Source organism: Cottoperca gobio, unplaced genomic scaffold, assembly GCF_900634415.1.
Source record: "Cottoperca gobio unplaced genomic scaffold, fCotGob3.1 fCotGob3_337arrow_ctg1, whole genome shotgun sequence".
NCBI classification, from domain to species: domain Eukaryota; kingdom Metazoa; phylum Chordata; class Actinopteri; order Perciformes; family Bovichtidae; genus Cottoperca; species Cottoperca gobio.
The window spans coordinates 128,433-144,134 of NW_021166940.1; the positions used below are offsets into that span (position 1 = coordinate 128,433).

At 38.4% G+C, this 15,702-nt stretch overlaps 1 protein-coding gene across 1 annotated transcript; it reads right to left on the reverse strand.

The window, feature by feature from the left end:
* Positions 1 to 285: 285 nt before the first annotated feature.
* LOC115005649 (sorting nexin-20-like) lies at positions 286 to 11,420 on the reverse strand. Its single transcript, XM_029427573.1, has 4 exons — positions 11,233 to 11,420; positions 6,711 to 6,761; positions 6,054 to 6,181; positions 286 to 1,460 (listed from the first exon to the last, which is right to left on the reverse strand). The coding sequence occupies exons 2-4, from the start codon at positions 6,754 to 6,756 to the stop codon at positions 789 to 791; spliced, it is 846 nt and encodes a 281-aa protein (XP_029283433.1). The 5' UTR covers positions 6,757 to 6,761; positions 11,233 to 11,420; the 3' UTR covers positions 286 to 788.
* Positions 11,421 to 15,702: the final 4,282 nt, after the last annotated feature.

A 15,702-nucleotide genomic window follows, 5' to 3' on the forward strand; every position in this document is an offset into this window, starting at 1 on the left:
CAGGATGCAGCACCAGGATGCAGCGACAGGATGTACCGACATGACGCAGCGACATGACGCAGCGACAGGATGCAGCGACATGACGCAGCGACATGACGCACTGACAGGATGCAGCGACATGACGCACTGACAGGATGCAGCGACATGACGCACTGACAGGATGCAGCGACATGATGCAGCGACAGGATGCAGCACCAGGATGCAGCGACATGATGCAGCGACAGGATGCAGCGACATGACGCAGCGGCAGGACGCAATGAAGGATGCAGCGACATGATGCAGCGACATGACGCAGCGACAGGATGCAGCATTAGTTCCTCAGCAGCTTCACTTTATTCTCTGAATTGCACATTTAATAATAATAATAATACATTTTACTTGTATAGCGCTTCTCTAAAAACTCAAAGACGCTTGACAGAGTAAGACACAGAACATGAACTACTAACAAAGAGTTCAAAGGTTTTAAACTGTGAGGGAGTGACACCTTTACTTTTATTTAATAATCTAAAGACCTGATTAAATACAACGTAATTCATTCAAAATGATTTCAAACTTAAGATTTCAAGATTTATTAAACATATTTAACAACATATTTGACATCAATAAACCCGGACAAGCCAGCTGTGGAGGCCGCTCAGGTACGGAAGCCCTGAGCGGCCATGTTTCATTTCCTCTGTTCATCCCGTGATGACAATTTAATATTTTGTAGTTTCCTGGAGAAAAAGTGGAGTAAACAGAAAATATGCACTTGTTATCAGGGAGGACATAAATGTTTGAATCCTGGCCGTTCAGGTGAACTCGTGGATGACGACCTCCTTCAGGGAGCGGGAGGACACCCCCCCCCTCTCGGCGTCCCTGAGGACGCTCAGCTCCTCTTGCAGCTGAGCGACGGGACGTCCCAGCTGGTAGCCCAGGTCCACCAGCAGGTCCAGCAGCGAGGCGCGGTAGCCTTTCAGTCCGTAGCGCCGGGTAGCAGGCAGCGCTCTCTGCGCCGCGGCGAACGCCTCCTCTGGTTCCTCCAGGTCCCGGTAACAGACGGCGAGGGCGGAGAGGGTGGGCACGGTCAGGGTGGGCTTCTGCCACGGTAACAGCTTCTCCTCCACCTCTAACACCGTCTGCAGCTGCTCCACGGCGAGCGCGAACTGGCCCGCCCGCAGCAGACTGTGCGCCCACCGCTGCTCCTGCTCCGTGAAGAATCTGGCGAAATGAGGAGACCGTCGGACGCAGCGCGTTGCGTAAAGTTGAGCCAGATAGTCCTGGAGTGCGAGGCGGCGCTCTGAGATGATTTCAGGGCTGAAGTTCCCGCTCAGGTGTTTCCGGGGCAGCACCACCTCCTCCAGCTCCTCGCCAAACTCCTCCAGCAGTGTGTGGTGGAAGCGGGAAAAGTCGCTGTAACGGCGCTCCACGGACACGCGGCGGGAATCGAAGCTGCCGGAGCGCATCACCACGAGCTCATACACCTGCGCACGTGTCAGAAATAAACGTTAAATATTCAGTTTGACAGGAAGCCTGGAAGTCAAAAACAATTAATCTGCAAAGAATAAGAAAACAAATTTGTAAATATAAAGACAAATAAAATAAGTATTAATGTGTAAATATAAATATATATAAATAAAATAATAAATAATTAAATTCATTTATTTGGAAATATAAAGAGAAATAAATACAATAAAGAATACGTTTACGTGCTATTGTATTAGTATTAATACCAGTACTAATACATACTAATACTGCAGGTGCTAGTGTATTAGTATTAATACCAGTACTGATACATACTAATACTGCAGGTGCTAGTGTAATAGTATTAGTACTAGTACTAATACATACTAATACTGCAGGAGCTAGTGTCATAGTATTAGTACCAGTACTAACACATACTAATACTGCAGGTGCTAGTGTATTAGTAATAGTACCAGTACTAATACATACTAAAACTACAGGTGCTAGTGTATTAGTACCAGTACTAATACATACTAATACTGCAGGTACTAGTGTAATAGTATTAGTACTAATACATACTAATACTGCAGGTACAAGTGTAATGGTATTAGTACTAATACATACTAATACTGCAGGTACTAGTATAATAGTACCAGTACTAATACATACTTATACTGCAAGTGCTAGTGTATTAGTATTAATACCAGTACTAATACATACTAATACTGCAGGTTCTAGTGTATTAGTATTAGTACCAGTACTAATACATACTAATACTGCAGGTGCTACTGTATTAGTATTAGTACCAGTACAAATACATACTAATACGGCAGGTGCTAGTATAATAGTATTAGTACTAATACATACTAATACTGCAGGTAATAGTGTATTAGTATTAGTACCAGTACTAACACATACTAATACTGCAGGTGCTAGTATATTAGTATTAGTACCAGTACTAACACATACTAATACTGCATGTGCTAGTGTATTAGCATTAGTACCAGTACTAATACATACTAATACTGCAGGTACTAGTGTAATAGTATTAGTACTAATACATACTAATACTGCAGGTACAAGTGTAATAGTATTAGAACTAATACATACTAATACTGCAGGTTCTAGTGTATTAGCATTAGTATCAGTACTAATACATACTAATACTGCAGGTGCTAGTGTAATAGTATTCATATTAGTACTAATACATTGTAATACTGCAGGTGCTAGTGTATTAGTATTAATACCAGTACTGATACATACTAATACTGCAAGTACTAGTGTATTAGTATTAGTACCAGTACTAATACATACTAGTACTGCAGGTGCTAGTGTATTAGTATTAGTACCAGTACTAATACATACTAATACTGCAGGTGCTAGTGTATTAGTATTAGTACCAGTACTAATACATACTAATACTGCAGTTGCTAGTTTATTAGTATTAGTACCAGTACTAATACATACTAATACTGCAGGTACTAGTGTAATAGTATTTGTACTAACACTAATACATACTAATACTACAGGTACGAGTGTAATAGTATTAGTACTAATACATACTAATACTGCAGGTGCTAGTGTAATAGTATTAGTACCAGTACTAATACATACTAATACTGCAGGTACTAGTGTAATAGTATTAGTACTAATACATACTAATACTGCAGGTACAAGTGTAATAGTATTAGTACTAATACATACTAATACTGCAGGTTCTAGTGTATTAGCATTAGTACCAGTACTAATACATACTAATACTGCAGGTGCTAGTGTAATAGTATTCGTACTAATACATACTAATACTGCAGGTGCTAGTGTATTAGCATTAGTACCAGTACTAATACATACTAATACTGCAGGTGCTAGTGTAATAGTATTCATACTAATACATACTAATACTGCAGGTTCTAGTGTATTAGCATTAGTACCAGTACTAATACATTGTAATACTGCAGGTGCTAGTGTATTAGTATTAGTACTAATACATACTAATACTGCAGGTGCTAGTGTATTAGCATTAGTACCAGTACTAATACATACTAATACTGCAGGTGCTAGTGTAATAGTATTAGTACTAATACATACTAATACTACAGGTGCTAGTGTATTAGCATTAGTACCAGTACTAATACATACTAATACTACAGGTGCTAGTGTATTAGCATTAGTACCAGTACTAATACATACTAATACTGCAGGTACTAGTGTAATAGTATTAGTACTAATACATACTAATACTGCAGGTGCTAGTGTAATAGTATTAGTACTAATACATACTAATACTGCAGGTGCTAGTGTATTAGTATTAGTACCAGTACTGATACATACTAATACAGCAGGTTCTAGTGTATTAGCATTAGTACCAGTACTAATACATACTAATACTGCAGGTACTAGTGTAATAGTATTAGTACTAATACATACTAATACTGCAGGTAATAGTGTATTAGTACCAGTACTAATACATACTAATACTGCAGGTTCGAGTGTAGTAGCATTAGTACCAGTACTAATACATACTAATAATGCAGGTACTAGTGTAATAGTATTCGTATTAGTACTAATACATTGTAATACTGCAGGTGCTAGTGTATTAATATTAGTACCAGTACTAATACATACTAATACTACAGGTACTAGTGTAATAGTATTAGTACTAATACATACTAATACTGCAGGTGCTAGTGTAATAGTATTAGTACTAATACATACTAATACTACAGGTGCTAGTGTATTAGCATTAGTACCAGTACTAATACATACTAATACTGCAGGTGCGAGTGTAATAGTATGAGTACTAATACATACTAATACTGCAGGTGCTAGTGTATTAGTTTTAATACCAGTACTGATACATACTAATACTGCAGGTACTAGTGTATTAGTATTGATACCAGTACTGATACATACTAATACTGCAGGTGCTAGTGTATTAGTATTAGTACCAGTACTAACACATACTAATACTGCAGGTGCTCGTGTATTAGTATTAATACCAGTACTGATACATACTAATATTGCAGGTGCTAGTGTATTAGTATTAGTACCAGTACTAATACATACTAATACTGCAGGTGCTAGTGTATTAGTATTAATACCAGTACTGATACATACTAATACTGCAGGTACTAGTGTATTAGTATTAGTACTAATACATACTAGTACTGCAGGTGCTAGTGTATTAGTATTCGTACCAGTACTAATACATACTAATACTGCAGGTGCTAGTGTAATAGTATTAGTACTAGTACTAATACATACTAATACTGCAGGAGCTAGTGTCATAGTATTAATACCAGTACTGATACATACTAATACTGCAAGTACTAGTGTATTAGTATTAGTACCAGTACTAATACATACTAATACTGCAGGTGCTAGTGTAATAGTATTAGTACTAGTACTAATACATACTAATACTGCAGGAGCTAGTGTCATAGTATTAGTACCAGTACTAATACATACTAAAACTGCAGGTGCTAGTGTATTAGTATTAGTACCAGTACTGATACATACTAATACTGCAGGTGCTAGTGTATTAGTATTAGTACTAGTACTAACACATACTAATACTGCAGGTGCTAGTGTATTAGTATTAGTACCAGTACTAATACATACTTATACTGCAGGTGCTATTGTATTTGTATTAATACCAGTACTAATACATACTAATACTGCAGGTGCTAGTGTAATAGTTTTAGTACTAATACATACTAATATCGCATGTGCTAGTGTATTAGTATTAGTACTAACACATACTAATACTGCAGGTTCTAGTGTATTAGTATTAATACCAGTACTGATACATACTAATACTGCAAGTACTAGTGTATTAGTATTAGTACCAGTACTAATACATACTAATACTGCAGGTGCTAGTGTATTAGTATTAATACCAGTACTAATACATACTAATACTGTAGGTGCTAGTGTATTAGTATTAATACCAGTACTGATACATACTAATACTGCAAGTACTAGTGTATTAGTATTAGTACCAGTACTAATACATACTAGTACTGCAGGTGCTAGTGTATTAGTATTAGTACCAGTACTAATACATACTAATACTGCAGGTGCTAGTGTAATATTATTAGTACCAGTACTAATACATACTAATACAGCAGGTGCTAGTGTAATAGTATTTGTACCAGTACTAATACATACTAATACTGCAGGTGCTAGTGTAATAGTATTAGTACTAGTACTAATACATACTAATACTGCAGGAGCTAGTGTCATAGTATTAGTACTAATACATACTAATACTGCAGGTACTAGTTTAATAGTATTCGTACTAATACACACTAATACTGCAGGTGCTAGTGTATTAGTGTTAGTACCAGTACTAATACATACTAGTACTGCAGGTGCTAGTTTAATAGTATTCGTACTAATACACACTAAGACTGCAGGTACTGGTGTATTAGTATTAATACCAGTAATAACACATACTAATACTGCAGGTACTAGTGTATTAGTATTAATACCAGTAATAATACATACTAGTACTGCAGGTGCTAGTGTATCAGTATTAGTACCAGTACTAATACATACTAATACTGCAGGTACTCGTGTATTAGTATTCGTACTAGCATTAGTATTCTCACCACGTGTTTACTCAGAAACACTTGAACTGTTCGAGTCGACGAGATTTCAAAGAGCAGCCGGACGGGACGTTCTGTCTTCTTCTCTGAACGCAACTTCTGCTGCAGCTGCTGAGTGGTGAGACAGGGAGCTACACACACACACACACGCACACACACACGCACACACACACACGCACACACACACGCACACACACACACACACACACAGACACACGCACGCACACACACACACAGAGACACACACACATACACACACATGCACGCACACACACACACACACAGACACACACACACACAGAGACACACACACACACAGACACACACACACACACAGACACACACACATACACACACACGCACGCACACACACACACACACAGAGACACACACACATACACACACACACACGCACGCACGCACGCACACACACACAGACAGAGACACACACACACAGAGACACACACACAGACACACACCCACACACAGAGACACACACACACACAGACACACACAGAGACACACATTTATTTATTTATTCATTATTATTATTAGTATTATTAAAATAATCTGCAGAATAATTTCATGTGAATTTTAACATGAAACTTCGTTTGCAAAGTGAAGCAGACGATGTGTTCAGGGACAGTAGTTAATACTAACCTGCACACATCAGGTCCATGTCAGAGCCTCCTGCTGTGTCTGCCATCACAGCTGAACATGCAACACATCAAAACACTTATTACACAATATAATACACTATAAATAAATATGATATAGAATATAAATAAATATGATATACATTATAAATAAATATGATATAGAATTTAAATAGATATTATATACAATAGAAATAAATATTATAAACAATAGAATAGAAATAAACATAATATAAAATCTATATAAGATCTTCTACTAGACTGTGAGAATATTGTTTCACTGAGTTTGTTACTAAGTTAAAGTGTATTGCTTTTAATAGGTTGTCTGCTAAAGTGTACTTTGTTTACAAGTCTTGACTGCTCAGTGAGTTTCATTGTAAGCCATCAGTCAGACTCATCCTGCGGCTGATCACAGTGGGTTTGTTTAACACAGCTGTAGCCACCTGGGTAATTAAGTCTAAATTAAGGAAACAGCATTTGTTGGAGCGGCAGCCTCATCGGACGAAGACTCGGAGGACAAAGACAAAGGAGTCTTTAGCAGGAGTCTTCATGGGGAGGATAAGTGGGGGGCACAGCCAACACTACTGGGCTAAGTATTTCGGTTTGCTTGCTCTTCCCTCTCCTTATTTAAATGCGTATATTTTCCATTCCCGTTCATGTGTCTTCTTGTAGATATTACTAGTGATGGCGAGATGAAGCTTCATGAAGCATTGAAGCTTTCCATCCAATTGGTTCACTCATGGTGCTTCATTTGCTCTACTGCACCATCAAGTGGACAATAGATGTAAAACCGGCAGAGTGATTATAATGGCATGGCTTAGGTGTGAAGTAGTGATGGGCAAATGAAGCTTTTGTGAAGCACTGAAAATGGGTTCATTACTCGAAGCTTCAGGTACAGTGACCTCTACTGGCGAAGTGCAAGGCTGCAGTGGATTTAAAGTATCTTTGCCTTGAAAATTCTTTGACGCACACATCTAATGTTTGAATATCATGTTCTATTTAAAAATGAAGATTGATGATTGTGTGTACATAATATAGAGAAGAGAGTGCTGGGGGGGGAAATGTGGGCTTTTTACGCCTTAAATGATAGTACAGTTTAGGGGAATGACATGCAGCAAATGGCCACTGGTCGGACTCGAACCCCTGGCCACTGGAGCAAGCCTTTGAAAGTGGGTCGCCTGCTCTACGAGCTGCACCACCAGGGCTGGTCTTTAGTATGTGGGATGTACATTATTGTTTCAACAGATTTAGATTTGGTTTCTTTACTTGCTCACAGGGAAGATGATGCTGGCGTGCATAACAATTGTTTCACTAGTTGGCTGGCTCCATAATGATCCAATACAAACGCAATACCAACAACTCAACAGCAACAATGCATACTACGACAACAACCCACAAATTTGCAGTTATATAAAGTGTTGATTATGAGGGGGATCAATTGCGGTTTGCTCCCACTCATATTTCGAATCGCACGCCAAACCCGCGAACTTGTTCCTGAATCAGTCACGTGGTACAGCAGGTTCTTGAGGCTTCAAACGTCATCACATACGTCATCAACACAAGCTGTGGAACTGCCGGTCAGCCACTCGCAAGACTGAGTTCATCTCTGGCTACGTCTCCCATCAATCCCTCGACTTCCTTGCCCTCACTGAGACTTGGATCACACCTGATAACACTTCCACCCCTGCTGCTCTCTCCACAGCAACTCCTTCTCCCACTCGCCCAGAACCACTGGACGAGGAGGTGGCACTGGTCTGCTGATCTCTCCCAAATGGAGTTTTTCTCTTTATTCTTTGCCACCCTTCACCCACTCATCTTTCGAATTTCATGCAGTCACTGTAACAAAGCCGGTTACATTAAGCATTGTTGTTCTCTACCATCCTCCAGGTCCTTTGGGGGAGTTTTTGGAGGAATTGGACGTTCTCCTGTCCCTGAAAACGGCGTCCGCTCGTACTTCTCGGTGACTTCAACATCCAGTCAGAGAAGTCAACAGACTTAATATCTATCCTGTCTTCTTTTGCTCTCTCCCTGTGTCCGTCCCCTCCTACTCACAAAGCTGGCAACCACTTCGACCTCATATTCACCAGAAACTGCTCGACCTCAAACCTCTCTGTAACCCCACTTCACATCTCTGATCACTTCTTCATATCCCACTCTCTCCCTCTCTCCCAAACTAACAAACCTATCTCCACCGTAACTTCCGCTCCCTCTCTCCCTCTTCTCTCGCCTCAGCTGTCCTCTCGGCCCTTCCTTCTCCTGACTTCTTCTCACTCATGCTGTCAACTTTGCCACAGACACTCTCCTCTCTACTCTGTCCTCCTCTCTGGACTCCCTCTGTCCTCTCACTCTGCAGCAGGTTCACCAGACCCTTCCATCTCCCTGGTTGGAAGACTCTGTGCTAACAGAACCATCCTACAGGGAGCTGAAAGAAAATGGCTGAAATCAAAAACACCCTAACCCTCCTTTCAAACTCTTCTCTCCTCTTTCTCCTCTTCTATTTCAGAAACAAAAAGCACTTTCTTCAATCCTCTTTCTCCAACCCCAAAAAACTCTTCTCCATCTTCTCCACCCTCCTCGACCCTCCCAGTCCACCACCTACTTCTTCTCTCCTACCGTCCCACTTTGTCAACTACCTTGTTAAAAAGATAGATGACATGCGCTCTTCATTTTCCGACTTACTGACTAACATCAACTGTTCACCATCCACATCACTTCCCCCCCACTCTTACTTCTTTCTCCACTCTCTCTTCAGATGAAGTTCTATCTCACGTTTCCTCTGCCCCCCCCACCACCTGCCCCCTGGACCCTGTCCCCTCTCACCTTCTTCTGTCTCTCTTCTTTATTTTCTTTCCAAAACACTTGAGTGTGCTGTCACTGAGGAACTTCTCGCTGCTAGAGCAGCCTCCCCCCCTCTGTTCATCCTTCTGGACCTTTCTGCTGCGTTTGACACAGTGAACCACCAGATCCTCCTCTACACCCTCCAAGGACTGGCGTCTCAGGCTCTGCTCTCTCGCTGCTGAATCCTACCTAAAGGACCTACAGGCTAACTTGGAGAGGGGTTATGTCGGACCCGTCAACTCACCACCGGGGTACCTCAGGGCTCCGTCCTGAGTCCCCTCATCTTTTCTCTGTACACCAACTCACTTGGCTCTGTCATTGACTCTCATGGCTTCTCCTACCACAACTACGCAGATGACACTCAACTGATTCTGTCTTTTCCCAGATCTGAAACCCAGGTGGAGGCACGGATCTTTGCTTGTCTGGCTGATATCTCTCGGTGGATGGCCGCACATCACTTGAAACTCAACCTTGACAAGACCGAGCTCCTTTTCCTTCCGGGGAAGGGCTCTCCCATCCAAGACCTTACCATCGACATCGGCACCTCTGTTATTTCCCCGACTCGGACTGCAAGGAATCTGGGTGTGACACTCGACAACCAACTGTCCTTCTCTGACAGCATCGCTGCAACAACTCCTGGACGCAGGTTCTTGTTCAGGCTCTTGTCATCTCACGCCTTGACTACTGCAGCTCCCGCCTCACTGGACCTCCTACATGTGCCATTCGAACCTCTAAATCTCACCCAGAATGCAGCAGCCCGACTGGTCTTCAATCTACCCAAGTTCTCCCACAATGCATCGCTCCTCCGCTCCCTTCACTGGCTACCAGTGGTGTCCCGAATCTGCTTCCAGACTCTGGTGCTGGTCCACCGTGCTGTGAATGGATCAGGTCCTTCCTAGATCCAGGCCACGGTCGAACCAGACACCCCAGCGCGTTCACTTCGCTCTGCATCGGCCAATCGGCTCACTGCGAGTGGGACCCAGATTCCCCTCAAACAAAACCGCCTGTTTGCTGTCCTGCTCCAAAATGTTGGAACGACCTCCCCATTGATGTCAGGACAGCAGACATTCTGAACACTCTCCTGTTTCGACTGCACCTCGGCGAATGAAGAAAACAATAACAACTGTTCTTTGTATGTTGCACTTATATTGGTTTGTCTTATTTGAAGCTATTGTTCTGCACTTAAAGGATTTCACCTGTTTGAAGCTATTGTACTTGCAAAGTTCTTGCTGTTCGGAGTTGTATCCTCATGATTGTTTGCACTTTTTGTACGTCGCTTTGGAAAAAAGCGTCAGCTAAATGAACTGTAATGTAATAAAATACAATATCAAATATAAATACATAACATATAATATATAATATAAATATATAAAATATAATATACAATATATCATATATATAATATAAAATATAAATATATAACATATGATATATAATATAAATATATAAAATATAATATATAATATACAATATATCATATATATAATATAAAATATATAATATATAATATGTAATATATAATATATAATATATAATATATAATATATAATATATAAATAAATATAATATATAATATATATATATATATATAATGTAATATACAAAATAGATTATAGAACATAGAAAATAGAATATAGATTATAACAGGGATGTCTGCCTATTTATTACTGATACAGAAATAAATTCACCTTCACTCCTGCAGTTCGGCGTCAAAGAGCTCCAGAGAAGAATATAAAAGCTCTGTTTAGCCTGAAACAAACTGTTTTAGTGTTTCTGTGTGAAACAGACGAGCAGAGAGGAAGTTCTCTGGGGAGGAATCCAACCAGCATGCAGAGAAACAAGAAGCCGAAGAGGAAGTGAAACTACACAGAAGCAGGAAGCACATTAACGGCTGCAGTGAAAGCAGCAGATAATCTGTGTGGAGAGTTTACACAATATTAATTATTATTATCAACCATCAGTTTCCTGAAGTCTCCTGCTGGTCGTTCTGCAGGAACCGGAAATAAAATCAAGTTCAAATCAAATCAAATCAAATTTATTTGTATAGCCCAATATCACAAATTATACATTTGTCTCAGTGTTTACAGACTGTACAGGTTACGACATCCTCTGTCCTTAGACCCTCTGTCCTTAGACCCTCTGTCCTTACACCCTCTGTCCTTAGACCCTCGCATCGCATTTACATATTGATGTTGATGTTTACATAAATGCATACAGATAGAGAGGGAGAAGAAGAGAGGGAGGGGAGGAGAGAGGAAGAGAAGGAAGAGAGCAGGGAGGTGTCCCCCGGCAGTCTAAGCCTATAGCAGCATAACTAGGGGCTGATCCAGGGCAAACCTGAGCCAGCCCTAACTATAAGTCTTTAGCCTGCTCTTAAATGTGGAGAGTGTGTCTGCCTCCCGAACACAAACTGGAAGCTGGTTCCACTGGAGAGGAGCTTGATAGCTGAAGGCTCTGGCTCCCATTGTACTCTTAGAGACTCTAGGAACCACAAGTAACCCTGCAGTCTGGGAGCGTAATGCTCTAGTTGGTTTATAAGGTACTATGAGATCTTTAAGATATGCTGGAGCCTGACCATTAATTGATTTGTAAGTCAGGAGAAGGATTTTGAATTCTATTCTGTATTTTACCGGGAGCCAGTGCAGAGCAGCTAATACAGGAGTAATATGATCCCGTTTCCTTGTTCTTGTCAATACACGTGCCGCTGCATTTTGGATCAACTGAAGAGTCTTAAGCGACTTTTTGGGACAACCTGATAACAATGAGTTGCAGTAATCCAGCCTTGAAGTAACAAATGCATGGACTAGTTTTTCTGCATCATTTTGAGACAGGATGTGTCTTATCTTTGCAATGTTACGTAGATGAAAGAAGGCAGTCCTTGAGATTTGTTTTATGTGGGAGTTAAACGACAGATCTTGATCAAAGATGACGCCAAGATTCCTTACAGTGGTGCTGGAGGCCAAATTAATGCCATCCAGAGCTTCTATGTCATTAGAAAATGCGTTTCGGAGGCGTTTAGGGCCAAGTATAATAACTTCAGTTTTGTCTGTGTTTAACATCAAGAAGTTGCAGAACATCCAAGTTTGTATGTCCTTAAGGCTTGAAGTTTAGCCAATTGATTGGTTTCATCTGGTTTAATTGATGGATATAATTGGGTATCATCCGCATAACAATGAAAGTTTATAGAGTGGTTCCTTATAATATTGCCCAAAGGAAGCTTATATAAGGTGGGGGACATCGCACAGACAGATGTTAAAAGTTCTGATAGTTCAGTGAGAAAAACAGCAGAGGTTTTAGGAGGTCTGTAGATGGTAACAATAATGATGGGTGCAGAGCCAGTGAGTTTCACAGCTAGGCATTCAAACGAGGAATGATGGGGTACAGTGATAGTATTGACTTTAATGGTCTCACGATAGAGCACAGCAATACCACCCCCTCTCCCGGTAGCACGGGGTTTACTGAAGAAGGTAAAGCCAGGTGGGACAGCTTCATTAAGGTGGGAGAAGTCGTTTGGCTGTTGCCAAGTCTCAGTGAGGCACTGTAATGCTGTTCTCTCTGGCCTTCCAACCAAACTGCTCAACCGACTTCAAATCATCCAAAATACCGCTGCCCTGATCACGACCCGCACCAAATCCTCTGAACACATCACCCCCATTCTCCTGAACCTTCACTGGCTCCCTGTTCAATCCCGGATCAACTACAAAAACATCCTGCTCACCTACAAAGCCCTTCACAAACTCGCCCCCACCTACCTAAGTGACCTCCTTCAGGAGTATACCCCCTCCCGCTCCCTCCGCTCATCCTCAGCTGCCAGGGCCTTCAGCTGCACTGCTCCCAAGCTCTGCAACTCCATCCCTCCACACATCCGACAATCCGAAACTGTTACAACATTCAAGTCCCAACTCAAAACTCACCTGTTCAAACTGGCCTACTCTCTGTAGTATCAATGTTCCTGTATCCTCCTCCCCCCCTTTTCTCTTTATTGCTTTCTTTCTGTGTCTCCACCAGATCTCTGGTTCTGTTTGTTTGCTCTCCAATGTCCTGCTGTTTTTATCTCTTGTATTTTGTACGGTGTCCTTGGGTGTCTTGAAAGGTGCCTCCAAATAAAATGTATTATTATTATTAAAGATTCACTAGAGATTCACTAAAGAAAGATTCACTAAAGACTCACTAAAGTAAGATTCACTAAAGAAAGATTCACTAAAGATTCACTAAAGATTAACTAATGACTCACTAAAGAAAGATTCAATAAAGACTCACTAAAGTAAGATTCACTAAAAATGTATTAAATATTTACTAAAGAAAGATTCAATAAAGATTTATTAAAGATTCACAAAAGAAAGATAACTAGAGATCACTAAATAAATAAATATTTTTGCCCTGTATTTGCGCACACTGAGATAATAGAAGATAAAATAATGAAAGAATATTTGACATTAACAGCAGCATGTGGAGGCGACACACAGAATCTCACTTTAAACACTTTAAAACATTTAATTCCATCAGAGTTCTGTTTTAAAAACCCAGGAAATCTAATGAAGGTAAAGTTTGTTGGATGGAAACAAACAGGAGTAAAAAATAAAGGCACTTAACTTACAAACCTCCATAAAATAACTTCTCTCTTTTATACAAATATTTACACGCTTCTCATCACGGCGGTGGGTGAAGGTTAAACTACATTTAAAATACATGATAGTAACAATATCTGCACATTAAAACTTTATACATGTTATTAATTTAACATCATGATGGAAAAACTGTTCTCTGAAATTATAAACTTATAAACTAAGATAATTAAATTATATTTTGTTATTAATAACATAGAAAACATAAATAAACTAGAAGTGAATGAGTTTAAAAACACAAAGAAAGAAAGTAAAGCATCACGTTCATCACACCTTCGGTAACTTCTGCCTCGACAGGAGTATTGGAGGGGGGGAGGTTACAATTATTATTATTACGCCGAGGGGGGTCCTGGTGATTTTAGCCCAGAAACACCAAATGTGACTTAAATCCAACAGAATATTTCAGTATTAATTAATAAATACATTTCTCACTTTGATCTCACAGAATATAAAACTTTTTCCTGGTAAATTTGCCACTTTAATTAATCTTTGGGCCGAATACGGCGTCATACAAAATACATATTAAATATTAAATATTAATAATTGATTATTAATGTTTAAATAATAATGTTTAAATATTAATGTTTGATTATTAATGTTTAAACAATAATGTTTAAATATTAATGTTTGATTATTAATGTTTAAATAATGTTTAAATATTAATGTTTAAATAATAATGTTTAAATATTAATGTTTGATTATTAATGTTTAAATAATGTTTAAATATTAATGTTTAAATAATAATGTTTAAATATTAATGTTTGATTATTAATGTTTAAATAATGTTTAAATATTAATGTTTGATTATTAATGTTTAAATAATGTTTAAATATTAATGTTTAAATAATAATGTTTGAATATTAATGTTTGATTATTCATGTTTAAATAATAATGTTTAAATATTAATAATTGATTATTAATGTTTAAATAATAATGTTTAAATATTAATGTTTGATTATTCATGTTTAAATAATAATGTTTAAATATTAATGTTTGATTATTCATGTTTAAATAATGTTTAAATATTAGTGTTTGATTATTAATGTTTAAACAATAATGTTTAAATATTAATGTTTAAATAATAATGTTCAAATATTAATGTTTGATTATTAATATTTAAACAATAATGTTTAAATATTAATGTTTAAATAATAATGTTTAAATATTAATGTTTAAATATTAATGTTTGAATATTAATGATTGAATATTAATGATTGAATATTAATGATTGAATATTAATGTTTGAATATTAATGATTGAATATTATTGTTTGAATTATAATGTTTGAATAATAATGTTTAAATATTAATGTTTGAATATTAATGTTTGAATAATAATGTTTGAATATTAATGTTTGAATATTATGATCAGCTTGATTCATTCAAACAGCTGCTGCTCCTAAATACTAATAAAATTATTATTATTATTATTATTATTATTATTAATTTAAATATTATTTAAAGAAGATGAGTAATTGTTTGTGCTTCTAAGAAACGGATCTAAAGTGCCATTAAATATAATAATCAATAAAAT